This window comes from Aspergillus vadensis, assembly GCF_003184925.1.
Source record: "Aspergillus vadensis CBS 113365 unplaced genomic scaffold BO88scaffold_41, whole genome shotgun sequence".
Taxonomy (NCBI): domain Eukaryota; kingdom Fungi; phylum Ascomycota; class Eurotiomycetes; order Eurotiales; family Aspergillaceae; genus Aspergillus; species Aspergillus vadensis.
In genome coordinates, this window is record NW_020292079.1 from 97,082 (window position 1) to 124,718 (window position 27,637).

At 50.3% G+C, this 27,637-nt stretch overlaps 11 protein-coding genes across 11 annotated transcripts; 8 read left to right on the plus strand and 3 right to left on the minus strand.

Annotated features, from left to right (window-relative positions):
* Window positions 1–687: 687 nt before the first annotated feature.
* BO88DRAFT_430457 (uncharacterized protein) lies at window positions 688–1,344 on the plus strand (the record flags this gene model as incomplete). Its single annotated transcript, XM_025709249.1, has 2 exons — window positions 688–755; window positions 843–1,344. 2 exons carry the CDS (start codon window positions 688–690, stop codon window positions 1,342–1,344), a joined length of 570 nt encoding a protein of 189 aa, XP_025557225.1.
* A 1,213-nt stretch (window positions 1,345–2,557) lies between these two features.
* On the plus strand, window positions 2,558–4,175 carry BO88DRAFT_399184 (uncharacterized protein). Its single transcript, XM_025705350.1, has 4 exons — window positions 2,558–3,166; window positions 3,235–3,263; window positions 3,340–3,477; window positions 3,543–4,175. Exons 1-4 carry the CDS (start codon window positions 2,992–2,994, stop codon window positions 3,918–3,920), a joined length of 720 nt encoding a protein of 239 aa, XP_025557226.1. The 5' UTR covers window positions 2,558–2,991; the 3' UTR covers window positions 3,921–4,175.
* A 220-nt stretch (window positions 4,176–4,395) lies between these two features.
* BO88DRAFT_399187 (uncharacterized protein) lies at window positions 4,396–6,962 on the plus strand. The gene is made up of 2 exons (XM_025705351.1): window positions 4,396–4,943; window positions 5,017–6,962. The coding sequence occupies exons 1-2, from the start codon at window positions 4,565–4,567 to the stop codon at window positions 6,729–6,731; spliced, it is 2,094 nt and encodes a 697-aa protein (XP_025557227.1). The 5' UTR covers window positions 4,396–4,564; the 3' UTR covers window positions 6,732–6,962.
* A 1,556-nt stretch (window positions 6,963–8,518) lies between these two features.
* On the plus strand, window positions 8,519–11,268 carry BO88DRAFT_353346 (uncharacterized protein; the record flags this gene model as incomplete). Its single annotated transcript, XM_025703636.1, has 3 exons — window positions 8,519–9,259; window positions 9,332–10,775; window positions 10,829–11,268. 3 exons carry the CDS (start codon window positions 8,519–8,521, stop codon window positions 11,266–11,268), a joined length of 2,625 nt encoding a protein of 874 aa, XP_025557228.1.
* Window positions 11,269–11,911: 643 nt separating this feature from the next.
* Window positions 11,912–12,587, plus strand: BO88DRAFT_219782 (uncharacterized protein). Its single transcript, XM_025701994.1, has 2 exons — window positions 11,912–12,208; window positions 12,289–12,587. Exons 1-2 carry the CDS (start codon window positions 12,006–12,008, stop codon window positions 12,383–12,385), a joined length of 300 nt encoding a protein of 99 aa, XP_025557229.1. The 5' UTR covers window positions 11,912–12,005; the 3' UTR covers window positions 12,386–12,587.
* Window positions 12,588–14,160, plus strand: BO88DRAFT_219783 (uncharacterized protein). Its single transcript, XM_025701995.1, has 4 exons — window positions 12,588–12,748; window positions 12,826–12,869; window positions 12,921–13,105; window positions 13,168–14,160. Exons 2-4 carry the CDS (start codon window positions 12,867–12,869, stop codon window positions 14,093–14,095), a joined length of 1,116 nt encoding a protein of 371 aa, XP_025557230.1. The 5' UTR covers window positions 12,588–12,748; window positions 12,826–12,866; the 3' UTR covers window positions 14,096–14,160.
* Window positions 14,161–15,411: 1,251 nt separating this feature from the next.
* Window positions 15,412–17,964, minus strand: BO88DRAFT_353287 (uncharacterized protein; the record flags this gene model as incomplete). Its single annotated transcript, XM_025703629.1, has 7 exons — window positions 15,412–15,521; window positions 15,574–15,763; window positions 15,820–16,209; window positions 16,263–16,630; window positions 16,681–16,792; window positions 16,848–17,371; window positions 17,469–17,964. 7 exons carry the CDS (start codon window positions 17,962–17,964, stop codon window positions 15,412–15,414), a joined length of 2,190 nt encoding a protein of 729 aa, XP_025557231.1.
* A 2,968-nt stretch (window positions 17,965–20,932) lies between these two features.
* Window positions 20,933–23,438, minus strand: BO88DRAFT_376322 (DNA-directed DNA polymerase IV). Its single transcript, XM_025704362.1, has 4 exons — window positions 22,842–23,438; window positions 22,606–22,778; window positions 22,204–22,554; window positions 20,933–22,149 (listed from the first exon to the last, which is right to left on the minus strand). Exons 1-4 carry the CDS (start codon window positions 23,266–23,268, stop codon window positions 20,944–20,946), a joined length of 2,157 nt encoding a protein of 718 aa, XP_025557232.1. The 5' UTR covers window positions 23,269–23,438; the 3' UTR covers window positions 20,933–20,943.
* On the plus strand, window positions 23,432–25,107 carry BO88DRAFT_376326 (mitochondrial ATPase complex subunit ATP10). Its single transcript, XM_025704363.1, has 2 exons — window positions 23,432–24,107; window positions 24,185–25,107. The coding sequence occupies exons 1-2, from the start codon at window positions 23,668–23,670 to the stop codon at window positions 24,876–24,878; spliced, it is 1,134 nt and encodes a 377-aa protein (XP_025557233.1). The 5' UTR covers window positions 23,432–23,667; the 3' UTR covers window positions 24,879–25,107.
* Window positions 25,108–25,224: 117 nt separating this feature from the next.
* BO88DRAFT_430466 (putative vesicle transport v-SNARE protein Gos1) lies at window positions 25,225–26,053 on the minus strand (the record flags this gene model as incomplete). Its single annotated transcript, XM_025709250.1, has 3 exons — window positions 25,225–25,728; window positions 25,811–25,924; window positions 25,988–26,053. The coding sequence occupies 3 exons, from the start codon at window positions 26,051–26,053 to the stop codon at window positions 25,225–25,227; spliced, it is 684 nt and encodes a 227-aa protein (XP_025557234.1).
* Window positions 26,054–26,492: 439 nt separating this feature from the next.
* Window positions 26,493–27,565, plus strand: BO88DRAFT_353331 (60S ribosomal uL29 domain-containing protein; the record flags this gene model as incomplete). The annotated part of the gene is made up of 3 exons (XM_025703634.1): window positions 26,493–26,603; window positions 26,688–26,827; window positions 27,235–27,565. Coding segments are annotated over 3 exons (582 nt in total), but the record flags the coding sequence as incomplete, so codon positions are not given.
* Window positions 27,566–27,637: the final 72 nt, after the last annotated feature.

Sequence of the window (27,637 nt, forward strand, 5' to 3'; positions counted from 1 at the left end):
AAAACCTGAACAACCATCTGCATTTAGATATGAATAAATAAAAAAAAATAAAAGAAATAAAAAGGATAGCAAGCAGAGCGACAAAACCATTAGCAAAGAAATGAGAAGGGACGACGATAGTGGCTCATATGGAGGCAAAAATAAAACAGCAAAAAGAAGAGAATAGTAGTTGCTCAGCCAAAGTGCCAACTTCCCTGTAACGGGACGGTGTAATCTGGCGACGCCATCCCGGGGTGGAAATGTCTCTGCAGAATTGCTTCCCTCAAGGGTCACTTCCATTGCTTAGCGCCTCATAGCATCGTGGATTACTCGCACGAGTACAATGACGACCCCGGGATTCGTACCAGGCACCAGTCCCGCTGGCAATTACCTAAGCAAGGTTATTGACTTGGCGGCTGACCTCCCACCGGACTATCCGTGACAGATATTAAATATTACTATTGTACCCTCCTTATATATTATTTACTGCTCTCCGAATTCACTCGATATTCGCTAATTATATGGAGAAAATGCAGATTTCTATGTTAGATATAATTCCATTGAGTGAATATGTCATTACATTACCCACTCCTCTAGCCGGTGTGAGGTTTTGACGACACGGATACACACTAGTAAGGTTCAAAGCGTACCTTTGTCTATCCGTAACTGGCTTACTACAATGAACAAAAACCTACTAATACAATCACCATGGCGTCTAAAGATGCTTTCTTTTCAATTCCCTCTGCTCTGATATTGATACATGATTCATGCAATAGGTGAGACGGTAGGAATTAGCGTTGTGCTCGCAAGAAGTAACACACATTCAGCGCCACAACATGTAGACGATGCTGCGATTCCCTCAGGCCAATAACCTGCACACACAAGGCTTCAATAGAAGCAGCCAGGCCAACAACCTCACATATCTCTAAAGCCCCTGCATCTTCTTCTTCCCAGGAGACCGCCCCAGCGCTTGCACCGACCCGAGCAGCATTCGGCGCTGAGAGAACATCTGCTCCTATTTGGGGCGCATCTGCTGCCACGGCTATCTGTGCACGACCCTTTGGAACAGGTGTGAAAGCGAGAACAGTCCACATTGGACTTACAACCTGCGACACAGAAACCTTGATTGCATATTTGGCCAAGGTTGCATTGAGAATTGTCGCTGCAGAGAGGGGCGGCTATTCTTTCCGGAGTGGAATCGCTGATAGCTTCGACATCGGCATTGTAGTCGCCATGAATGTCACGGCGCAGAGTAGTAATCAGGCGGCCGGTTCTATCTTCACAGTAGGGTGCGGTAACTTCGCGTCTGATATTTCGGGGGAGGACAGTGGAAGAGACTACTCCGGCCAAAATGAAAATCGATAGTATCGAAAAAATCAGGGCTGAAAGTTTAGGCATGGTGATAGTTGATAGTAAAGTAGGCTGGGGACACATGATGTTAGATCATACACCTAGACCCTGAATTGATTGTGTCGCCATCTCAGACGGGAGTCGATTATCTGCCCGTAGCAAAACACGGAGAGCCTGACCTATACTTTCTCAAGTTATGGTGATATCTAGATCACCAGGGGAATGAGCCAGAGGAATCAAGATGAGGTGTCTCGAAAAGACGATGAGATGAGCGATAATACAATCTAGACACCCAGTAGATATGGCAAGCACCCTACCGACTCAGTTAGGTTTGGCAGGAGCTTCACGGGTAGGTGCCCTCCAAAGGTGTTTGTTGGCCGCATACTACTAGGTCGGCAGCCTTCAGAGGCAGAACGTTGGAAGCTCTTGCCAATGTTGAATCAGATACGAGAGGCGTGAACATAGCTGCAACTGGGATATGTATATGTTGTGTATGTGTCAATTTCCAAAAGTAATGATGACCCAACCAAGATGGGCCAATTGTCCTCGGACTAGAGCACAATCGACTCGGGACGTCTATAGTCTGCTAGCCGGAAAGAGATCAATACCTACAGACTGCATTGCACAAGTACTATGCTGTTAGCACCTTAAGAGTCTGCATCAATATAGCTAGTCAGAGGTATCTAGATAGACTTCAATGAAGCACAGTCGGCAGAGGTTGCATGTGCCCCCTGGCTTGGGAACACAGCCAATGGGATATCGTATCGGATAGTTTGGCATGTATGAGGATGGGGTTCTGCAAGCCACAACTTCTGACTTATGAAAGTGACGACGCCAATGCAAGTAAGTATGATCTACAGCGAGCTATGTCGCCTTGCTTGATATGAATGAATGTGAGTTCTTTACAGTGGTATTCTTGCAGGTCATGCAGATTAGCATGCGGCAAGGGGGAAAACAAAGCAACAAAAAACAATCATGGCAGATGAGTAGCCACCACAGAGTTCAGAAGAACTGTGGGGAGTTAAGGAACAAAGTAAGTAACCATTGATGGTCTAAGTAGAGTTGTGGTCATGTAGTAATGGCACCAAATCGACTACGTATACGATGGGATTGTTGACGTTACCAAGACAAGGAGACGCTTAGTCAGGTGATGAATAGACCCCCTCATAAAAAAGGAACATGAATGGGGCACAATGACGCTATCTCGGACACTAGTATGGAACTACAATGCCTGGGATAAAGGCGATGATGATATGCCCAAAGTTCCCCGGCCTTGTTTTCGACTAGTGAGAGATCAAAATGCCTGACTAGTCTGGATAGGTTCGTTGCACACAACTCAGTGGCAAATCAACTGTGTTGAGAACCATTAGTATTTTTTTTTCTTCTTCCAATTTTTTTCTTTTACCCCTCGCAAAAGTCGGAACGACCCCGTCCAACAGATTGTGATTGCACCGCCAGCGGATGAACCACCCTTTCATAAATTGAACCGATGCCCGAGACCGCCGATCATGTGAGGTTTGAGCGTTGTACATCCTGGCAAGCAACTCGCCCGGTTCAGGTCTCGCCATTGTTGCTTGACCACCTCAGCATATTTATTCTCCTGTCAGGGACCCTCCGTCTCTTTGCGTCTACGCGACTGCTTCCCTTCCTTATCATTTCACCATGGCGCCGTTCCGCAACTTCTTGTCCAGAAAGTCCACTGCCCCCAATGGCGGGGAAGTCAGTGCCGCTCCCAACGATAACTCTGCTAGCCATGCCTCACTCGACACTCATGGCTCGAGTCCTTTGAACTTCAGGAAGAGTTCGGAAAATGAACCACCTGAATATAAACTCAGTGGTATGCCACCTGGGACCCTTTCAATGGATCCTTAATTTACCCCGCTAACTCTATCCTCTTCCCGCCAGTCGTCGACGCCAATGGAATCTACCATCCCGTATGTGAACCACTACCGTTACAATCACATGGCGGGTCTTATTCGCATGCGGAACAAGTAACTCACATGTCAATAGCCCTCACCTCCAGAGAAACAGGGCTTCTGGCGCAAGTACCCTGGTTCCCCGAGATCCTCGCACCATCGCGATCTCGTAAATGAGAACGAACCCTTCTCGATATCTCGCGAATCATTCGATTCGTATCGCCGATCATTTGTAATTACCCATCCGTACTTGATCTCACTTTTTTGTCGCAAGAGTGACTTACACTGCGCCTCCAGGATATCTCCGCCCGATCACCCGTATGCTATACCGATGCGATGCCATCTCGAACATCGCTCGACTCTCGAGTCTCTCATATAACATCAACACCATCTACGCTATACTCGAATCTAAGCAAGCAACCGGAAGCCATGGAAGAAGAGCAATACGAAGAGGTTGCGCTCGACGACGAGGAAGTCAAACCAAAGCGGAAGAGCATCTTCTCTCGGTTCGGTGACTTTACAAACGACTCCTCCCAGAACTCCAGTACCTCTAAATCTTCGACTCTTGGATTTCACATCCCAGGCCGTAAAAGAGGCCCAAGCAATCTGGGCTCAGAGCTAGGTACTTTCAAAGCACCGCCGGTCAATGCGGAATCGGAGGTACATGATGCGTGATACGAGCGCAGGGGGGTGTGTAACTATATACTGGGTAATTCATAATCTGTAGGCGTCTGGATGGGGATTACCATTGAAGTGTCACTTTTTTTTTCTTTTGCTCTGTTCAATCACCCTCGACAGTTGTGCTTGTTGCTTGTCTGATTCATTTGTGTGGGTTTTGGCTTAAACCTAATCGCATTGCGCGCTGTCGGGGCTTTGCATCGGTGACTTTTGATGTTTCTTTAGATTCATCGATAGAGATTCCTGCATGCGAAATCTTTTTCTTTTTATCTGCATCCATAAACATGACTAGAAACCAATAAAACCAAATCATCCCAATTCACAATTAATCCAGACCATCACCCGCGGGAACCCCATTAGATAGATAAGTTAGTAGACACGGACACCCTTCTTATCAGCAGATGCAAACAAAACAAACCCAACCAAATCTCGACCGCCCTGTTCCCCCGAAAAAAGCAAAAAACGGTTAGGGAAAAAAAAGTCCATTCTCCGGGACAAAAGAGAGCAAAGCTAACCCGCGGGCGGCGTACCATTTTATATTTTTTATTTTTTTCTATCTCATATCCCCGCCAGAGAAGCTTTCATTTTACTTCTCAAAGGTATAGCCTCTTTTTGTTCGATTTCCAGACATATTCTCCACCATGGTCGGGGTAAAGCGTCGAGTAGACGCCGGTGACGAGCGCAATGGAAAACGGACCAAGACGCCGGTGTCCGTGCCCGCGAAGAAGAGCAAGTCGTCTGCGGCCCCCGTGAAGGCTTCCAAGTCTGTGTTGTCGAAGAAGGGCGATAAGGGTGGAAAGAAGGATAAGAAGACTTCTAGCAAGAAGAAGGCGCAGAAGGAGGAGTCTGATTCTGAGGATGATGATGATGAGGATGACTTTGATCTGGATGATGTTGATGATTCGGAGATTGATGCTTTGGATGATGAGGATGACGAGGAAGAGGATGTTGATATGGAAGATGTTGAGGAAGAAGATACTGGGAAGAAGTCCAAGTCTGCGGATGCGGATGCTCAGCAAAGTATGCTTGATTGATTGAAATTCCTCTCTGGTGCAAAAGGTCTGGTACTAATGTGCTGCTTTTGTTCATTTAGATAAGTCTACGTCGCGCGAATCGCATGCGAAGCAAAAGGCCCTCCTGCAAGAGCGCAAGGCCGCCAGACCCAACGCTGATATGATCGGTCGCTCGAAAAAGCTGTGGGAGCAGCTGCGTCGCAAGTCTCATGTTCCACTCGAGGAGCGGAAGAAGCTCATTAAGGAGCTTTTTGAAATCATCACTGGACGTGTGAAGGACTTTGTCTTCAAGCATGACTCGGTCCGCGTCATCCAGACGGCCCTCAAATACGCCAACATGGAGCAACGGAAGATGATCGCCACGGAACTGAAGGGTAGCTACAATGAGCTTGCGCAGAGCCGGTACGCCAAGTTCCTGGTCGGAAAGTTGATTGTTCACGGTGATGCCGAGGTTCGTGATTTGATCGTGCCTGAGTTCTACGGACATGTCAAGAGACTCATCAGACACCCCGAGGGGTCCTGGATTCTCGACGATATCTACCGCACCGTTGCGACGAAGGAACAGAAGGCGAACCTTCTGCGTGAGTGGTACGGTCCGGAATTCGTCATCTTCAGGGATGACAAGAACGGCCCGCCTGATGCGGACCTCTCTAAGATCCTCGAGGCGCACCCGGAGAAGAGGGGCCCCATCATGCACTACCTCTGGGAGCTTGTCAACCAGCTGGTGCAGAAGCGCAACTCCGGTTTCACCATCCTGCACGACGCCATGCTGCAGTACTACCTTAACACTAAGCCGGGCAGCTCCGAGGCTAACGAGTTTGTTGAGCTGCTGAAGGGCGATGAAGAGGGAGACCTGGTCAAGAACTTGGCTTTCACCAAGTCCGGTGCCCGGGTGATGTCGTTGAGTCTGGCGTACTCCAACGCCAAGGACCGCAAGCTCCTTACCCGCTTCTACAGAGATACCATCAAGATGATGGCCGGCGATCTCCACGGACATTTGGTTCTGTTGACCGCGTACGAAGTTATTGATGATACCAAGCTTACCTCGAAGTTGGTCTTCCCCGAACTCCTGAACCAGGGAATGGATGCCGAGGCTCGGAACGAAGAGCTGCTCTTCCAAGTGAACGACTTGACAGCGCGTATCCCCATCCTGTATCCGTTCGTCGGCGATCGGGTCAAGTGGCTTCTGCCTGACGGCGACCATGAGTTGCTGAAGGAGGTTCGTGAAATCCGCAAGGAGACCTCCAAGAAGGACCCCGAGCTTCGACGACAGGAGCTGGTCAAGGCTGCGTCGGCTAACGTGCTCGAGCTCATTGCCGCACGTGCCGACTCTCTCCTCGAGACGAGCTTCGGATGCCAATTCATCTCCGAGGTGCTGTTCGAAGCCGATGGAGACAAGAGCGCCGCATTGGCCGCCGTGGCCGAGGCCGCCAAATCCAGAGCCGACACCAAGGACTCTCCGTTCGTGGGCCGGTTGCTCAAGTCACTGGTTCAGGGTGGACGGTTCAACCCCGCCGAGAAGAAGGTCGAGAAGGTGCAGCCTCCGCTCAACTTCCACGGTCTTTTCTACGAGCAGATTCAAGAAGAGACCATGTCGTGGGCCACAGGATCCAATGTTTTCGTCGTGGTGGCTCTTGCGGAGTCGGACGACTTCGAGAAGAAGGCCGAGTTGCTGAAGACGCTGAAGAAGAACAAGAAGGCGCTGGAGAAGGCGTCGTCGGAGACCAGCAAGGATGGAAAGAAGGGCAGCCCGGTCAGCAGTGGTGCGAAGCTGCTGCTGGAGAAGATCCGGTAGAGAGTCTTTCCGTTTCGGTCCCTTAGCAGGGGAACATTGTACTATTGGCCGGGATTTTTCTTTTACAAAGGCATTTCATTTGCTCATCGAGGTGTTCGTTGGATTCTTATTATATTGATTCCTTTTTCTTTATAGGTGATATCTCCATCTGTACAGGGTCTGTGATAGACATGGGACCAAAACGAGTCAGAAAAAAGCATTTTGATATTTATAATTTATTTTGCATGATTCCAAGACGTAGCAAAGTACTTAGTATCTTGCCGTACATTACACTTCCCCATAGTTAACCATAGGAAAGATAGTGTCAAGGTAGGGTAGCAGCGAGCGCAGAAAAGACACCCCCCAAACGGATGTTACCGCCCCCATGGCCCCAAGATTCTGAAACCGCACGTCCCGTGTTAGAGACGCCACTTCCCATGAAGCCGGAGAAGCTGCACAGCATCCTCCCCAGGCATCTACTCCTGATGCATCTAGCAGGTAGCCTCCCGGAGGGGATGGTGTTTCATAATCTCAGGGGGGGAAGATCTCAGCTCTGTACGGAGTTAGTCAGTAGTCATAGTAACTTAAATTAGTATGGCCGAATGAGGTTGGTTCCATGGTGCAGCTGAATTTAGGCCGGACCGATCGTTAAATGACGATCTCCGGGATTGGTTTGGTGGTTCAGGAACCGGGCTGGAACTGGGCTTGTTGATGTATGCAGTGATAGTAATGATGAGGGGGGTGGAAATGAATGATCATTTTGTATCCTGGAAGTTTCTCAAGGTTTAGTTAAATGAAATGCATGCACTTAAGTAAGTAGCTATCTGTGGGTAACCGAGAGGGAACAATGTACCATGGCTTAGATACTACTACTGTAGTACCTAACTACGTACTGTACATCCCCTGTCTGTTCGGTTCTTTGGATCGGTCTCACTCCACCTCTCCAGTAGGTGTTTAGTTGCTCCATCTCTCTCCCATGAACCAGTAACCCACTGTCTCCTGAGGATTCTTATCGTTCTCAACCGTTGATTGAGGATCTCCAGCGACGAGCTCAGATCCCTGCCTAATTGAGATTGGTAGAGAAAGAAACGAAGAGAAAAAAAAAGGCAAAAAAGGGAACGGGTGAGAAAAAAAAGCAGGGACAAGATTAATTATGGCAGTGGAAATTTCCCCAAACCCAAATTGGAATTGGCCCCCCCTCCCCGAACACTTTCTTTTGGTGTTGGACTGAATTGAACTGAGTTGAACTGAACTGAACTGGTTGCATTCGTGGAACTGGCCATTTGACTCCTCTTCTTTCCTTTCCAGTTCGCATCCTTGCTGCCTTCTCTCTCTCTTTCCCCAAATCTTATTCCCTCCTTTCGGTTTCCTTTTCCTTCTATTTCTTTTTTGCTTCTTCCCGTCTTCGATGCTTTTAATAGTTAATGCTTAATTCTAATTTGTTTTTATTTCCCTAATTTCTAATCGAAGTCTACGCTGACCTCGCCTGCCACCGCCCTCCACACTCGCTGATTCGACCAGGGTAGTGCCCAACCTGTCTCAGATTGACTTTGCGATTGCATCTCTGCATCTCCAGCAGCAGATCCCCTCTTGCAGATATTACCACACTGACCTTCATCCCTTCAATCCTGGTCCTACCTGCAGGCCCAGACCTCTCCAGCTGAACCAGACGAGCCTTCATCCCCTCCCCTGGTTGCAGATGGCCTGGGTCTGAGCGCCGATTCCTGTCGTGTGCTGGGATATACTTTGATTTCTTTCGTCATTAGATACATACACCGGCCTCAACAGCTACACAGCACGGTATAAGCATGCTGTCCGCCGAGGATGCTGGACACTCTCCTCGTCCACCACCACCTCCGATCCCCCCATCGCCGACCCTCTCGAACCCCGATATGATTCTACCGTTCGACCACAATGAGCGCGAGTCCTCCACCCCGTCCCCGCCATTCAACCTCCCCTCTTTGTCCAACCTCCAGTCCTTTTACGAGAACCGCACGGCACCCGAGGATGTTGACGACCAGGGTCGAGGCGTTGGTTCCGCCGGTATTGCTCTCTCATATGGCAGCCGGCCTCAGAAAATAGGTTTCTCGCGTCGCATGTGGCCAAGTGAAGTTCAGGATTCTAGTCGTCGATTGTCGGACATCGGGGAGGAGGATAGTGTCTCGTCGTCGCCGGCGCACATGAGGACCCTTCCATTTCTGTCTCAGGCGGGTCGGATGGCGGGTTCGCCTGTTTCGCAACGCGAGACGGCAGAGGCGGAGGCTAGGGAAATGGCGGCGTGGAGCAGCTCGTCTAGCTCGACAATTAGTGGTGCTAGCGACTCGTCGCAGGACGCCGCTAAGGACCGCCAGGGGAGTCGCGGTACGGTGCAAAATCCTCACCAAGTCCCTGAAGGTGTACGGTCTGCGATTGATAGTCTGGAAGGAAATGGTTCGACTCCGAGTCTAATGGCGACCACGGAGAAAGGCGGATCTGGGGTGGAGCTCTCGTCGGCTGTTTTGAGCACCGAGGCGGAGAGAATTCTGGAGAATGCGAAGAAGCGCCTCACGGTATGTTGACCATGTGTTTCATGCGCGCTTATGAAACCTTGACTAGTGACTAACTGTTGCACTGGTATGCAGCTCATGGAGGGCAATCTAAGCCGAGCCCGTACGTCAATGCGCGCGTCCCCGTCGCTGTCGGCATCACCAACGCCATCCGTGGGTCACCAACCCCTGGGACTGGGTCAGCCAGTTGGTGGATTGTACCAATCCATCTCCCGTGCCGACCGCAGAGGCTCAGCTAATCGACCACGCGCGACCTATACATCATCCCAGGACGCAATCAATAACAACGGTCATTCCCGTGTTCACAGCGAAACCAACCTACCTTCTGCAGCGCAATCGAGTCTGCCTGCCGTTGAGCGCAATCTCTCCCGGTCGGTGAGCGCTCTCGGCTCAACCACGGCCCCCAACCTTCATCATGACGAGCGAAGCTTCCGCTATGATCCAACGCGTGCGTACCTCACCCATCGTGCGTCCGTGTCATCGATGCAGAGGCCACAGATCCGTTCTTCGCCCCCGGTGTCGAACCCGCGAGCCGCCTCTGATTCACCCAAAGGCTTGGGCATTTCCGAGGAAGTAATCGAGGATGAGTCTTCTGAGACCTTGAACGGACCCAATTCGGTCCAACCAACTTATGAACCTCCCTCTCGATCCCAGTCGCAGCTGCAGGTGCGGGATCTCCAGGATCAGATGAAGGGCCTTCATATCAAGATATCTAGCTTAAAGGTTAGAGCCCAGGAGGATAACCTACGTCGACGCAGCATGCAAAGTTTGCGGACCCCGAGCCCTCTTTCCGCAACGGACCAATGGGCACCCAGTGCAGCGGAGGTGAAAGAGCGCCGGACCAATATTGACGCTAATACTGGGAATGGGCGGTCCGCTGGATATACGCAAGATAGTCAGCACCGCAGTGACTATGGAAGTGCCAGATATGAGCCCGAGGTTGGTGTCTCCCGTCAGACAAGTCTATCCCGTCAGACAAGTCAAAGAAAACGAGAACTGCCTTCTACCCAGGCATCACATGCCGAGCCGACCTATGGGGGTTACGAGTCCAGGGAGGACGACGATGACGGAAAGTCTGTTGCTGGGACGCTCTATGAGGACGCAGAAGAGGGTGAATATTACATAAATGGCGCCGATGACGGATTGGATCGCCAGGCCTTGGACGAGATCTTGCGCGAACCCCTGGATGATGAGTTTGATGATTCGTTGGAGGCTTTTCCAGCGGCTCCACAGAGCTTGGAGGATACACCGCACGAGGAGCGAGAGGATGCTTTCGACTATGAGCATTTCATCCTACATAGCGCTCTAGGAAACTACACGCAGGCTCGCTTGCGACGGGAGAGCAATGTTTCAACATCGTCTGTGGAAACGACGCGGCCGATCGACCCCCGTTCCACCCGCCATTCTCGCGCAAATAGCACTACCTCCATATCCACTGTGGCGACGTTTGCTACGGCTACCGAAGGGGATCGTGATGATCTTGAAAGTGTCCTCTATTGGGACCGGAAGTTCAACGATGGTAAGGATTCATGAAGAGCATCTCACAAGGCGTGGGTAACTAACTGCTACTAGAGCTACGCAACAACCACCCTTCGGATGTAGATGATTCCAATGGCGCCCAATATGGGGACGGTGAAGGAACCCCCCGGGTTATTCGCAGACAGCCCAGTCGGCGGGATAAAGCTAGCCTCTATCCTGAGGCCAACTTGCCCCCGCGACGGTCAGATTCTGCAACCACCGGATCTACCACGCCGACATCCTTGGTATCATCTCTCGTGTCCACCGTCCGCGCAGCTTCCAGCCCTCACCCGAGTGCCACTGCGAAGGGGAATTTGGGCTTGAACGACGATGACACTCATCTGTTAGAGCGGCTATTCCAGAGTCTGGGCAATGTTTGCTTGGACTTGCAGAACATCACGACGTCCGAGAACCCGGACCCGAAGCAGGTGCGATTACTGAGACGGCGCCTAGATGCAGCTCGACGCGTATTGGATGGAGAGCTTGATACGTAGATGTACATAGTCCTACGTCCTGAGGGGAAGTGTTACTGCCGGGGCTATTCGTGCTTTTGGCGTTTGTTGATGAGGCAGTCTGGGCGAGAGCCTTTGCTATGATACCCTGACATTCGATTTAGCCATTGCATGCATACACTTATTGGATTCACATATACTATATATACTATCTTTCCTATTATATTAGAGAAAAATTGCCAATTAGTGCTATAAGCACAAAGTAGATGGGGCGAGTCACTACCGCAAAACTTCCCTTTCCGAATTGGGAAAGTGGAGGTCACGATAAGGGGCTTCCCGATAAGGCAGTCCCCGCCCCCGCGCACGTGTTTGGCGATGCGACGCGCCGCGCGAAAGTTCGCTGCATCCACGCAGTATCTATTCGGTACTATCATTCTTACCTTTTCCCTTCAGGGCATTCGCTGCATCGTGCTCTCGGACCTCTCAAACCCTCAGTGGGGCTTCAATCTCAACCTCGCAATAATCTTGGCCCGATCTGGTGCGTTCAACCTGCATGATGCCTCCTAAATGTAGGCTTACCCTTGGCACAGAACGGGTGCTCAATTCGGCTCATCCACTAGCAAATTTCATAATTGTTCTCAGCAAAGTGGAAAGCATAGTCGGTGGATAGTCGCGACGCCATTTTTGGAAAACCAACTTAGCAAGCGCACGCCAACCGGGGAAACTGGTCCATCTTCGCGGAAAATAGATCCGAGAACCAGCCAGGAAACATAGTGACGATGCCACCCCCGTCGAGGCGCCTTCTGATCTTCCAGGAGGCGCGTAATCCGCAAAGTCCATCCGAGATTGTGTATCTTCCCGTCAATAAACTGGGGCTACCGATTTGCGGTGATGGTCCGGAAATGCCTTCCATGTTGGAGCTGCCGTTGCGCATCCTGAAAGCGTTTACGGATATTTTCAATCAGCCGAAGTATAAGGGGTGGTAAGTGATTGTTCTTTGTCTATGTTTTGTCATCCTAGTGGCTGTCTTCAAATGAAATACTAATGGGCAGCCTGGTGTAGGGCGTTGGTAGGTGCTGGGCCGTACCACGATACTTCTGTAGAAGGGAAGTATTATGCTGTGGTGCTCGAGCAGGTTCAGGAGGTCACGGCTGCCTAATGTATGATGATGATGTATGATGGATGGTATGCTTTTTCATGTTGTATGATCATGATGATGTGATGCCTTTTGCCTGTCCGCTCCTTATTTAGTCGTTCACTCCTTCCTCCTTTTCATGTTCTTTTTACTCTCTTCTCATAGATGTGGGTGGACTTGTGCTGCTTTTTGATTCCCATTCTTTTTGTATTAACTGTGGCTGTACTAATGGTCAATTTTCTCTTTTTCTCATTTTTATTTGAGATACGCTGAAGACTTTACTCTCTACCTGCGCTGCATTGCCTTCTGTGGTTCCTAACGCTACAGGACGGAGACAGCCAAAAAGGAAAAAGCCAAGAGTATTCGTGAAGTGCCTCGCATACTACAGTAAGTCTACTCATTAACCTTGCATTCAGCCTCACATGAATGATCACGGTCGTGCTCAGATTCTAATCTCCTCTTAGCTCCTTCATCTTATTGTTACGTCGTACACCACCAGAGTTCAATGGTTGATATCCTTTCCAGCAATTCCAGCCACGTAAATCCTGACACCCACTAGGCGCCCAAGCTATTATATCTTTTCGAGAAAGACAATGACCGATATTGGTTGTCGGATTCTACGGGTCTCCCGATAGCAGATGGCTGTCCTCTGCTCGATCTGACAGATAAAGAATTAGTTTATGAGACAGAGCTACTGATGATGGTCACTAGTGCTATGGAAGCGAAGTTGATGCCCACAAATCAGTAAGTTGTACTTCGCCTATGAACCATCAGCGTGGAGTGAGACCCTTGCTGACCAGCCACAGCAACTACCTTGCTAGCTATAAGATAGCTGAAACCTACTATGTGTTGCTCGAGGAACGCCTTGATGGAGGACGATTTCCGGCTATATCACCCTCATCTAACTCAGCGACTCTCGAGGATGGCGATTCCGTAGGTTCTGACGATGAAACGCCCACAGCACGTTATCCACCAACCTACAGTCTCTCGGACGGTGAGGATAAAGATTGTGCCGCTAGTGAAATCGTGGCTCCCTCTCAGATCACCACCAATCCCAGTACTTCTAGCGATGGTGGCATCTTAACTCCCTCTCAAAGCACCGCCACCACCAGAGCTTTCAGCCCTGTCGACGTCAACAAGAGCGATGATCCCAAACGAGACGAGTTTACCGTTAGTGACTCTAACGGCCGTTCAAAAGCCAAAAAGCCAGCCCTCAGTACTGGGAGTTCGTCCAAAAACCCCGATGTTGCTACCGACTACGACTCCGATACGAAAAGCGAACCTATAAATAATGGCCACAGATGCCACCATCCAGTTTCGACAAACGAAGTGCCACCACGCCAGGACCCTCATCAGGCTGCGACCGATCTGATCTCGCAAATTAGTCGTTCAGGCCTAAAATGGGGGGCGGTGGGCCGTTCCGGTCATATTGAGTTCGATATCTACAAGGCGCCTATCCCAAAACTTGTCCCGGTCAGCCCTGATACGGAGAATCCAAGCAGACCAGACGCACAATCCAAGAACAATCGTTTTACCCCATCAACGACTCGCAAGCCTCTCCCTCAGCCTCTGGCAACTGATGGCCTGTCTATTCCGCGTGATAAGCCTTATTGGACCGAGTTTGGTTTGCATTGGCCCCCCCGTGATGGGCCACTCTACATGCCCCCTTTAGACCCCAATGACCCTTATAAAGTACCGGATACACTGCCAGAAGTAAACTGGAATCCTCTTTGATATTGCTACGCTGGATTTAGAAAGGTGTTTTGCTTGGGCTCATTTTTTTTCTGTGACACCTCTCATTGAATCTTTCTGTCCCCCGTTTTCTTTTTTTTATAGTGACGTCCCGGGACTTTGATAAGTTAGCTAGAAGGCGTTGTCTAACTTGTGTTGAATTTCATCTGTCTTGTCATTTCTATATTGCCATTTGAATGACGAGTTGCCAGCCACAACAATATGTTAGGTTATAGTAATTCTGCTAGTGTACACCGGTTTGGTTGTACGATATCAGTGAAGAATACTACCAAGATAAAGGGAGAGAGGACAACGTAGTGATAAGGCGGAAAAAGGGAAGGAAAAAAGAGTGTGAAACAACTGTATCCTTAGTACCTTCTCATCGAATGTATATATGCGTATAGACCTAGTACGAGTAGCATTAATAATAATATATTAAGTTACCACCCTCAACTCCCAATCCAACGAATAGTAGCAGCCAAACGACGGACAACAATGATACCTACTACTACTAGTGGAGTAGTAGTAGTAATTGTAAGCAGCAAACACATAAACCTACTACACGGTCACTGCACAGATTATGTAGAAGAAAGAGGATTTTGATGTGCTGTATATATATGGAAAAAAAAAAAAGAGTCTCAGTGTAGGACTTAAGCAGAATGTACTAGCTGATAAATAGACTAGATAGAAATAGATTCTACTGTAACTACTTGAGAATAAACTGGAAGAGATGAGATGAGATATGGATTCTAAATGAATAGCACATGTTTATAGTACTAAAAAATCATAAATGAAAAATTTTGACATAGTGTAAAGATAGACAGTTAACTAAGTTGTCTGTCTTATGTAGTGAGCGTTGAATTCAATCTGGACATCATGATTCTCGGGATACTTATATATTGATTTACAGCAAGTGCCTCAGGCGTGAATCAAACACAGGTATGGATTTCGTTCGGTTACATTACTACAGGGGGTTTAATTTTTGGAAAAGAAAGAAACACGCGCACACATAATCGCTGCAATTCATTCTCCGTCCGTCCTTCCTGTCGTTCCTTTTTGCTTCCTCGCATGTCCATGCCCATGCCCACGCCTACACTCACGCCCATCCATCTACACCATATACTAGAACCAACAGGTCAATCATAGATTGTGATAGTGCAGAGGAAAAGAAAAGAGAAGCCTGCTTATTTCGAGGTTTGTTGTTGTTAATGTTGTTGTTGTTGTTGTTGTCATCAAAGTCGTTTACTTTGTTTTTTTGTGCTTTCTTTCTGTTTCGTCAACCAGTACTAGAAGAGCCTAGAAGACGCAGCAAGGCAGGATTAGGTGTAGACGTTCGTTGGGGGAAGGAGCTTGGCTCCGTAGCGGAGGTCGAGCGAGCGGGAGTCAGTAGGGTCAAAAACGGTGGCTTGACGTTGTTCGAGGAAGAGAGCTAACTCGTGGTTAGTGATTCATCTCAGGTTCAAGGCCTCATGGGTACGTACGAGTCACTTTGATCATGTCAAACCAGCGAGCTGCGTTCTCGTCACTACCATCCACGGCTTTTAAGATGCCGGTATCTGGTCGAGGAGTAGCCTTGGGCGGAAGGCTACGCATCTTCAACAACATGTGCAGGATGTCGGAGAAGCGATCGCCTTGATTGGCGTAGTAAGGTGGGCGCTTGTCCAAAGGCCACTGCGAAACGAGTCAGTATACAGACAGACCGCTTTGGAGTATGGCGGTGAGCTTACCCGCTGAGCAAAGTTCTCATCGTCCCAGGACCGGAATAGCCAGCACGTCCGCTCCACGCAATTCAACAAAATAAGCGCAACCAGGAAGGTCTCGAACCAGCCGCTCTGCTGGCGCTGAAGCAGTCGCCGCTCGAGATCATTCATGACCGACTTGCTCAACTGCGACGCGCGTTTCTCGGTTGCGGCCCGCAGCTGGCTGCATAGGAGCTCGTACGACTCGCTGTTGGTGACACTATCGATGGGTGTGCGGCCATCGTCTGATGGCTGTGCAAGAGAGTGCATCGATGTGGGAGGAAGAGTTGGGTTGCAGAATGTCTTCCACTGCAATTCCCCATCGGCCAGAATGTGAGTGGCAATCCAGAGTTCCAGCACCCGTTCGAGCAACACATCCTGAACAAGTCAACCAACACTGCTGGCTTTCCGGTGATTCGTCAAGAACATACCTTTTTCTGCTGGCTTAACTCCGCTGCAAGCAACAAAGTTGGTCTCATGAAGTCCGAGGCCTCCCGCTCGTAGAAGAACGGCGCAGTCTTCTTGATGTACATCTCGATCTTTCCAGGAAGATCATCTGCATCACTGTCCAGCAGATACAGCTCGTGGAGAGGGCCCTGGAATTGTGTTTCATCTCCGAGAGCCTGAAGCTGAGGGTCAAGCGTCGATGCGGGTGCCTTATGGCCCTGGAGTCCGCTGAAAGTAACATAGACCATGCTCTCCTCAAAGTGGGTAACCTCAATACGTCCAGCGTAATGTTCGAATTTGATTTGATTGCGGATACCGCTCACATCGTGATAGGCAAGGGTAGCGTGCAAATCTGCGGTGGTTAGTGCGTGTGAAAACCACCACCAAGGCCAAGTTACATACTTGCATTGTACAGCTCGAATTCTTCGGCGATGCGCGTGCGAATGCACGGGTGCTTCCACAAGCGGGCGCTCTCGACACTGGCGCAGGTGGTACACGGGCTGTCACCAGAGCACTAGAAGCAGGACTTGTTAGAGGGCATATTCAAGACCGAGGGGCAATCAACCTACAGGTTTCTTCAGCATGCGACAACGAATACATGCGCCCCGCTTGCGAACTTCCTGAACCTCTCGGCGTCGGGCGGCGGAGAAGCGACCGCGCACTTTCGGCTTCGTAGGCTTGGTAGAGTTGCCAAATTCGTTCACAAAGCCCTTGGCCTGAGAGTTGGGGTTCATAGCAATGGGACGGGGGAAGGAAGCAGCGCGCTGTGTCGCTGCAGTGAGAGTGGGATCATGTTCGTGGAGGCTGTCGAAGAGAAGTTGCTCCTGGGTGGACAGCTGCTGGTTCCACGAGGGACTCATCTTAGGCATACCATCGGTAAGACCAGCATCGTGATCCATTGGGAGACCGTGGGGCACCATCTCACTAGCGGAAGCAGCAATCATGGACAGTTGCGACTGGCGCGCATTGGAGGTGGGGTCCGGAGTCAACGAAACGTCTGGCAACGGGGGGGAAGCGGCTGCGGCTTGCGGCTGATCTTGAGAGGAGCTAGGCAGGGAAGGTACAGAAGAGGCGTTGGAACCTTGAGGAGTGCCTTGAGAGATTATAAATGTTAGCGCGCCGCGAATAGACAAAGGAAGCGGGATGAGTGAATGGAGCTTGAGTGAAGGTAGGTCACAACACCGACTTACCTGGAGCGTTGTTCGCATCTTCTTCAACCTGGTCCGGCTGTGTAGGATGACCTTGAAAGCCTTCAGCCTCGAGGGCCGGGTCGACGACCACGGTCTTTCCCCCGACTGTCACCGACTGAGTGTATGCAGGGCCTCGTTTCGTCTGGTCAGACGCACCAACCTGGCGCGACGCCTCGGCCAAAACATTGAGGCCATCGAAATTCTGGCGTGTGGTGAAGGGCAGATCCACCGACTTGCCCTTACTTGTCACATCCTTGTTCTGGTCGCCATCGGCGAGGTCGGGAAGTTCGTGAAGTCGCAACAAGACGCGTTGCCGATCGCGCAACGGGATGGCTTGACACTTCTTCACGAGATGGTTGGTCAAGCTGTCGATGCGACCCTTGGGGAATTTCTCTCCGCAGGCCTTGCACGTGTGCTGGTAGCGATTACTGGCGTCCTCGAGTTTCTGGCCTCGAATAAAGAACTCGAGGATGAGTTGGTTCGGTTTGCGACCCATTGAGAGGGAAAGTGTGTGGCCGGGCGGGCACTCGGCAAGGAGGGACCGGGATTAACACAACAAAATGGGGGGATGACTCGAGCAAGGAACTGCGCGTTAAAGAGCACTGTAAAGATATTGTAAGCGACAGATCTACCGGGTCAGAGAGGCACAGCGCGCACGCTGGAGCCGTGAGACAGTGACGCACACAGGGTCGGTCTCGAGAAGACGAGGGGTGAGAGAGAAACGGATGGCAAAATAGCAGCTTGGCCACAACACCGACCGGCAGAACCCACCACGCCGTTCGGAAGGTGCCGCACCAGGTTTGGAAAGATAGGAGTGGATGGGCTTAGGATAACTGAAGGATCCAGGGGAGGAATAGTGCCAGAAATGCAGACAATGATCGAGAGTAGAATGAGGCAGCGCAGTAGAGGGAGTGGGATGAAGGGGAAATCTGGAGCAAGCAGCGGCAAAACCACGACTTTTCTACGGGCGGTCTGTCACTGGCCGCCTGCTCCGTCACGGGTTTCGGTTGGGATGCGCCTCACCGCATGAAAGGCGGTGATGAGATCGGTGACTGGTGTTAGATACATTCCTTCTTTTTACCTTTTTATACTTAAATAGATTGAACAATTGTCTAAAAGGCCAACGGACATGTCAGCTCCGTTCTGGCGCGGCCATCGTCTATGTATGGTATATACAGCATGATGATTATGTGCACCTTCAGCGGTGTGGCAGGGCTTCCAGCCTATAAAGTGGACATGATCAGCCAGGCTTGCATCGGCTCTTGTGATACTCGACTTTGGTTTTTACCTTTGATACCTGTCGAAAGAACTTTAGCTGGAACCTGTGGCCCCACTGTGAAACACTCCCTGACCGCTCTCTCTTTCATCATGTCTTGGTTATCATATTTCAATCTATCTTAACCATGACTTCTCCATAGTTAGTCAATTTTTTGTTTCTTCTCAACCAGTCTACGCCAGACTCGACTTTCAGTAATCCTCACCCAAAATTTTGTGAAGCAACTGTTTCTTTTTGAATGCTTCCTGTATAATGTTCCTCACATATTCCGTCCCATTCCTACCTTACTAGCTCTATTGCCGTGTTAGGCATACTTCCATAGTTGCATGCAGCAGCCTGCAGCCTCTCCTACTGCCTGCCACTACCACCGATGAGCGATTTCTTCCGATAACATCTCCGCTGCCGGAGAAGATGACAGAATGGTTACTCTTATGAATACAATCGAATTCTCTTTTGCTCTGCATTATCACTTTTCCTATCATCACATAGCAGATGTCGCATAGGCAACGAAATCATCTAACAACAATCATAGGATGGAGGGAACCAGCAGTCAAGAAAGCAGGGAAAAATCGCTCAGTCATTCCTACTCATCTCCTGCCAAAGTTATTGAGAGCATCAATAATGGAAACCCTATTCCACACCATCAACAGACCACCAACTATGTGCTCATACAACGCTAACTAACTGCCTACCCCTCGATCATTCATTCTTCTTCTCGTCACTCGTGAAAATTGATCTCCATATCGTACATACCAGCTAACATGACTTCCTAGCACTTGTTTTCCCCCGCAGAGATCCGGATTTCGGTCCTGGAAGCCTTCGTGCAGGGTGGTTATAGCTTGGCTGGCTTCGCTACAGTCACTGTTTCAAACTCGAAAGAGAGAGTATGACTGCACTCTTTGTTGGGCACCTATTGGCTCGAGCGACAATGTGTGTATGGTTACAGAACTGATTGCCTAAGTTTCCAAAAGCATTCCGGGAGCTGTTCTTCACACTCAGCCGCATGGAAACTAATGGCAACATGAATACTTGATAGCAGCATCCACTCTCCCAGTGACCCAATTATAGGATGCGTAGACCAGTCAATGCTGGCCAAAGTTCAAGGCCCTTAACACGGTTAGATTACTAGCTGTCAAATTTGCATTCCGCCAGGTGTGGCTATCGCTAAGAAAATATTATCCTCTGGAGTTTCTAAACCAAGTGATTCAGCCCCGTTCCATTGCAGCAGATATCATATGGAGCACAGGATTCGCTGGGGAGAACTATATGAAGGGCGGCATCGTATTTAATATTCCTGGAATTTTGGATTATGTGCTGGTCTCTTATGAAGCCCCTCACTTGGAGGGGTGAGTTCTGACCCTACAGCTCTGGTATATATAAGGATTGGGACATATAGCTATAAGTAGTAGACAGGAAAGATGATCCTTTGTCTATTTCGTCACAAAGATGCTTAATTAGATATAATAATGACAGCTTTTATAGCAATAACTTAGCTTTATTCATTGTATCCTGCATAATCATCTATCTACCGGAAGCATGAATCATCCAGGCCAATGGCTACTTCATCCGGATCCTGCGCTTATCCTTCCACCACCATCTTCGGCAATAGGAAATGTTCGTTTGATCTAGTAGGATATGATATTGTTTAGATAGTTTCCGTGCTACCCCTTGGCGCAACCGACGTTCGATCAAGCTTCCAAGAATCGTTTTGCACTGATAGTGATAGTTGATAGTGATCGTGACCGCCTTTTCACCGCACTCCCCCGCTCTCTTTCCCCCCGGGACAATAAGCAACAAGTTTCCCCCAGAAGAAGAACAATACAACCAGTAGATAGATAACGCATGTGCCACACACACATACCCAAGTAAATGATTGCGATCCCCAATTCATCTACCAATTTGACACCCCCCAATCCCCTTCCTTACCCTCTCAAACCTTCATCATCTCATCTCATCTCACCTCTCAACGCGGGAATTTCCATTTCAGGCCCTCCTCGCGGCAGCCGCCCTGCCCTGCTGCCTGCACGCATTTGACGCACACCGAGAAGTCGGTCTGGCGAAAAATCCCCCCAACCAAAAAGCAAAAGCAAAGCAACCTGCAAAAAAGCAGAACCATTCCCGACAATTCCGAGAAATGTTATCTGTCACCCGTCAAGTGGCAGCCACAGCCACCCACCCACCCACCCACCCACGCATCAATCAGCAAATGCGATGCTCCGGAGGGCGCCAAGGCACACCCAGAATATCAAAGATGCGACGCTCATCGTGGCCCTCAAGTAATCGGCCCTCATTGATTTTGGCGCGTTGAGGACCGCGTAGTACATCCGTGTAGAGACCTCGTTGATTGAGCCGCATGCCCTTTTTGCTTGCTAGTAATCTCATGCTTCGATTGAAGATGTCGTTGCCGGTGAAATAGATCAGTGCGGCTCCGATCTCTGCGTCGGGGACGAATAGGAGGTCGATGCGTCGCCAGGGGCCGGTAGTTGTATTATAATATTCCCATTTGTTGTTGTTCTTGAGGGGTCGTGGTGGTAAGGCACATGCACCGTGCCATTTGGACCCGTCTCGGGATGATGAGCTGGCCAGACTGGCCTTTAGGAAACCTTGCTTAAACAGCGTCGGGATTACGGTATTCACCATCACGTTTCTGATGTGGTCGATCTCGGCGTCGGGCTTGGTGATTAGTAGGTCGATGTCGCCGCAGTCTGGGGCACCGCGGCGATAGGAGCCCGCGATGATGACTTGCATGTCTGGGTCGGCTGATTGGACTGCTTTGCGGACGATTTCGCCGTGTTTCTCGACTTCGGATCGAGGGATGCGTTGGGCGAAGTCGTGGTAGTGATCTATGCCGACGCGCTGGTTGTCGGTCAATTTGATTTTGACTCTCAGGTCTTTGAGGGTTTTGTAGCCTTCGGCTAGCCATATGGATGCTTGGGTGATGCCGACGCCGTAGATGCCGGTGAAGAGTTTGAGAATATTGTCTTCGCGGCTGTTGGTGGCATTTTCGAGCTGGCGGAGGCGGTTGGTGGAGACGATTTCTTCAATTTTTTCGGCGAGGCGCTGTCCGATTCCTGGGATGGCTAGGGCTTCTAATTTGGTGCTGATTTTACGCGGTTGTCGGCGGAGAGCGCTGATAGCTTTGCGGTAGGCGAGGACGCGCCACTGGTCGTTTGTTCGCTTGTAGAATTCTAGCATTTGCTGGAGCATGGCTATGGTGTTGCTGTTGGGGTTCTCCGAGTTCGATTGTGCGTCGTACTTTTGCATGCAGACGAAGTTCTGTTGCCAGTCGTCTTTTTCGATAGTCTTTCGCTTCTTCTTCGCTGGCCCGGCGTCTGATGAGTCGGAGGTCTCGTCGTCGGTTGTCTCGGCTGCTGCTGCCTCGTCGGCTGAATCTATCCTTATGGGCTAAGTCATTCGTCAGTCTAAGGCTTTGAGATGTACGCAGTGGGGGAGACTTACCAGGTCCTTTATTGCCTGAACTTCCTCGATCACATCATCCAAAGCATCGCGACCCTGGTTTAATTTATAGGTGATCTGTTTATCTTCCAGGTTTTCGTCGACCTCCGGCTCGAACAGCTCAGTGTCAGCTTCGTCATCGGTGCTCTGTGTATCAATGTAACCGCGTTTCGCCTTCGCTGGCTTTATCGGCAACGACCCATTTGACGAGGGCTCACGCGCAGGCGAGGATTCTTTGGCCTTCCCAGGAACAGGTGCGCCACGGACCCGAAAGCGAGTTTGAGTCGCGTCCAACATTTGGCGGGCCCCAATACATAGGAGAGGATAGTTACTGTCCACGAGAGCAACGTTTTCCTTCAAAGACATTAGTATCAGACTAGACAATGCTTGAGTTCCTAAACCTACCGGGATGGGCTTATTCTTGAAATGTTTCATGACATTCTCGTACGTGTACCACCTTTCTACAACGACATGAGTGATGGTGTCATTCCATTCCCTTGCTCGCGAGGCACCGTATTCACGCGCACGCTGCATTTGGAGCTTTCTAAGTGTTGTTCTGTCGTCGTTGGGGAGGTAGTCTACTCCTTCGAATTAGTGTCACTGAACGCTTAGAGGTACACATCCGAGGTTATAGTACTGACAGAAGACGAGACCCTTGAGTATCTTCCGGTGTTCTGGAATATCAAAGGCCCTAAACGTACGTCCCTTTCTTTTAGACCTGCCACCACCTTTAGTCCTCCCTTTCCGCGGCATCTCGTCTGTAGAGGATGATCTGGTCACAGCTGGTGTTGGTGTTTGTTCAGACGTAGTAACAACGTCCTTTTCAGTGCTGACCTCAGATACACTTGGTGAAGCAAGTGAAGGCTCTGTAGAAGCTCTCACCAACGGCGGCGCCGCGGGAGCCTTTATATCTGAGGCCGGAGTGAATGAGATAGACGGAGGGCATTCACAGCGCTTCCTCGAGAGATGCACCAGACCGCTGAAATCCTCATTTTCACCATCACTGGGATATTCCAGCCGCTCTAATTCCTTAAAAAAGGCCTCCTTGTCCTTCACCACCGTCGCCATGGTATTGTGAAGTGGAAGGTCCCGCGACTCAAAATCCGGCGAGCCATGAGTTCTTGCGTCACTGCTGCCTAGCAGGTAACAGTATCATCTGACGGAAGCAGCCATGAATACAGAGTTCATGTAGTCAGACAATCCATCCATCCATCCACAGCAGCGTCAGAATATTCAGAACACTCCATTCCAGAGTGACACGAATTCCACCAGTGACGCGTGATACTCAGTCACGAAAATGTCGCCAAGTCACGGGACCACTAATTAAACTCGGCCTGTTCGGCGGAGTGGATCTCCAGCAACAATTATCAGTGATAGTCCAGTGAAGAGAGTCTGCCGAACATTCAACCAACCAACCAACCCACCTACCTCAATTACTACTTCCCCACAGATACCTCACCTCCAACAATGTGGAAGCGCACGGGGCTTCTAGCCTCATTAACTGAGCCGACGCACCTCCAGAGCGCTCGGTGCCTCAGCTGCCAATTGCGCAATGCGGCCGCTCTCCGGCCCCGAACCGCTGCGCTGCGTTACTACGCCAGCAAACCCGACACCAGCAGCAGCAATGAAACCAAGCAGACAACACCCTCCCCCATTTCATCTCTCGCGAACAAGACCAACAGAGTAGCTCAATTCCAAGCAAACTACTCAGCGACAGCATCCAAAGTGCCCTCCCCGACTAGCGAGCCCGGTGATGACGACTTCATACCTCCGACGCTGGACCGACCTATTGGATCGGTGATACCGCCACAAGAAGGACAGAACACGGGTGTCGATGACCGGTCTATACGACAGAGGAGAGATGATTTCGTGAACTACGAGAGACATCTTGAGCGGCGGAAAGAACTGTACGTCTCCATCCCATTCCCGAAGCCTATACTATTTTATGCAAGCTCTAATTCTAAATCTCGATGATAAATTACAGAACCCGACAAGTCGCAAAGCCCTACTTCCGCGAATGGTCGAACATGCGCTACCACGAAGGCAAAACCTTCATGTCGAACCCCCGACTCTTCAAGCGCGACAAAGCCCTCTACTTCCCCAACATGCACGGCATCACTCTCGCCTCGCCAAAGGAACCTCAGAACACGACGACTCTCTTCCGCGGAAAGATCACCATCGTTAACCTGTTCTCTAGCGTGTGGGCCGAGTCGCAGGTCGTTACTTTCACGGGCAAGGAACAGAACCCTGGTCTTTGGGAGGCGATTGCCTCAGAGGGAGATGGGATGGTGCAGAAGGTTGATATCAACCTGGAGGAGAATGCATTGAAGGCTGGGTTGGTGAAGATGTTCATGTGGCGTATGCGGGCCAAGTTGCCGGAGGAGCAGCATGAGCGGTATTTCCTGGTGCGGAAGGGGTTGGATGATGGGTTGAAGGAGAGTATTGGGATGTTGAACTCGAAGGTCGGGTATGTGTATTTGTTGGATGAGAATTGTCGCATTCGGTGGGCGGGCAGTGGGCCTGCTGAGAAGGTGGAGTTGGAGGCGCTGAATAATGGGGTGCGCAAGTTGGTGCAGGAGAAGAAGGTCAGTTTGCAGTCGGAGATGCCGGCGCAGGAGTGGGATGGTGCGAAGGGTCAGGGTGAGGCTGTGAAGAAGCCTCGGGTTGTTATGCCCTAGATGGGTGACTGGACAGGTACGGGATCACCCAGTTCATACTGGATTCTGGACTCTGTGTATGTACATACCAGGGTGTTTGTGTGAGTGTTGAGTGAGAGCGTGGAATATGCTCCAGACAGCACTGACCCGACACCAGGAAACAAATCTCCCCCCACCATTAATCTCTGTATAGTATAGACGCAAAAACAGCGCATAGACAAAGGAAAGAATAGAGAAGAAAAAAAGAGACAAATCTCACTCCTCAAGACGCCCATCCCAAACCCACAATAGACAACATAAGCAGCAACAATAATACCCACAAGCACGGTGACAACATGCTTCAGACAAAGCAAACAGAATCAAGCAATCACCTCAACCAAAGCAACATCAAAAAGCAAAACCCAATAAAAGCCCCCAAAATCAACGCATCCCGTCTCCTCTTCGAGCCAATCTTCCCAATCAACGCATTCATCCCGGGCACCGAGTTCGCCGCGCCCACAATGCGTCGATTAATACTGGCTAGCGTCTCCCGCTGGAGACCAAAGTTCTCATTAATAGCATACGCCTGACTCAACACCCCATCAATCATATTATGGCTTTCGTCAATCCGACCCCGCTCCTCAAGCATGTAATCGGCTTCCGCCTGACCAGGGTTCGAGTTGCGGTAGGCATCGATATCGGAGCGGACGTTGGAGAGGAGGTTAGCGCGGTCGCGGGACTCGGAGATGGCGGATTTGAGACGCTGGAGTTCGCGACGGTGGTCGTGGAGGACTTCGCGGTGACGGGAGAGGTTGTTTTGTTTGAGGGCGGAGGAGGTGAGGGTTGCTTCGGAGTCGAGGAGGCGGGCGAGTTGGGAGATTAGGGAGTCGCGCTGGTGATTGATTGATGGTTAGTTGATGGGAGGTTATGGAGTAGTGAGATGGTGATGGTGATGAAAGAGAGTAAATGCGTACTCGTTCTAGGAGGTCTTTGAGTTGCGATTCAATCCGCTGCTCTTCCTCCGAGGGTGTGGGAGGGAGCTTTGTTAATGAGGCGTATTGAGAGTATGTGTGGAAAAGGTTCTCGGTCTATGATGTATGTACATTGTTAGGATAGGACACATCTTATGTGACAGGAAGCGATGATCGTACCTGAGTCTCGAGAGATCGGGCTTGCTGCCGGAGCTGAGCCCAGCCGGTACCGGTTGAAGTGGCCATGGCGATGATGGTGGATTACGACAATATGAGGGTGTATATAGGTAGGTAGGTAAGTGCCAGTGATGTGTGTGTGTAGGCAGTAGAATGAGACTGGAAGTTATTCAACGACACCGATAACGACGATAAGACACCGTCAAGTCGGGAATATAGAAGGAAGAGAGTAAATCAAGCTTCAAATTGAACCCCGTCATAACCAACGCAACATGATCCGACCGGCGGCACAGCAACAAGCAACGACAACGACAGCAGTAGCAGCAGCGACAGCAGCCTTAGTCTAACCCACTATCGCACGGCCAAGTCAGGGCGGCCGGGGCGGCGGACGGAGGCGGCGTCATCCCGGGGGGCGCGGCAGTACTTACTACTTACTACTAAACCAAAACCCCAACTGGGCCACGGCAACCACCAGCCACAATCACGTGCCCGCTTAAGCCGCCGCACACCCAGAAAAAATCAAACCCTAGTCCCACAACGAACATCCCAAATTGACCCGGTCCATCTTCAATCCTCACGTCGACAACCCGTACGATACGACACGAAGCCGCCCACCATGGTATGTTGAATGCGCGCCATGCTGCTATTTCGCAGTTTTTTGATTTCTGCGTGAAATGCTGACCGGTGTTTTTCTTATTTGAAGTCGTCCAAGGTCAAGGCTGGTCAGCTCTGGGGAAAGAGCAAGGATGACCTCACCAAGCAGCTGGAGGAATTGAAGACCGAGCTGAGCCAGCTCCGTGTCCAGAAGATCGCTGGCGGTGCCTCCTCGAAGACCCACAGAATGTGCGTTTGAATCAATTCTCTCCTGCGAACCCCTCATGTGTGTGTGTGTGCGTTCTGTGTGCGTGTGTGGTGGGAAGGATATGAGATTTGCACCTGTCGGATTGTGGATTACGGCCGGAGGAAGGGAAACGACAACAACATTCGACAATTCGAAAGACCAAAAAACGGAATACCAGTCAAGGGGAATTTCGACAACCCATGAAATCGACACACCAGCAAGGAACGAGGGGCACACGACCACGAACAACAAGAAAAACCCAAGCCGAGAAGAAACTTTCCGACAGGGCGCAAAATTCACCAACATATCTCCCACCACCACCTACATGAAGAATATGGACACACATGCGCACAAGAATCAGGAAAAATCAAGAAGAATAGGGATGCTGATATACCATCTTTCTTAACAGTCACGACGTTCGCAAGTCGATCGCTCGCGTTCTGACCGTCATCAACGCCAACCAGCGCGCTCAGCTCCGCTTGTTCTACAAGAACAAGAAGTACACTCCTCTTGACCTCCGCCCCAAGCTCACCCGTGCTCTCCGCCGCCGTCTCACCAAGCACGAGGCTACCCTGAAGACCGAGCGCAAGCGCAAGCAGGAGATCCACTTCCCCCAGCGGAAGTACGCTGTTAAGGTACGAAGCCACACAAAACCCGACTATTTGGTTCTTGCTGCCCTGCAGGAAGAACCAGCGAGAGAGACATCAAGGACATTGACTAACTGGTATAAACAGGCTTAAATGTTAAAGACGGGGTCGTCTCTGGATCTGGATGGAGTTAACGGGAACGTCGTTTAATGATGACGGGTTGAC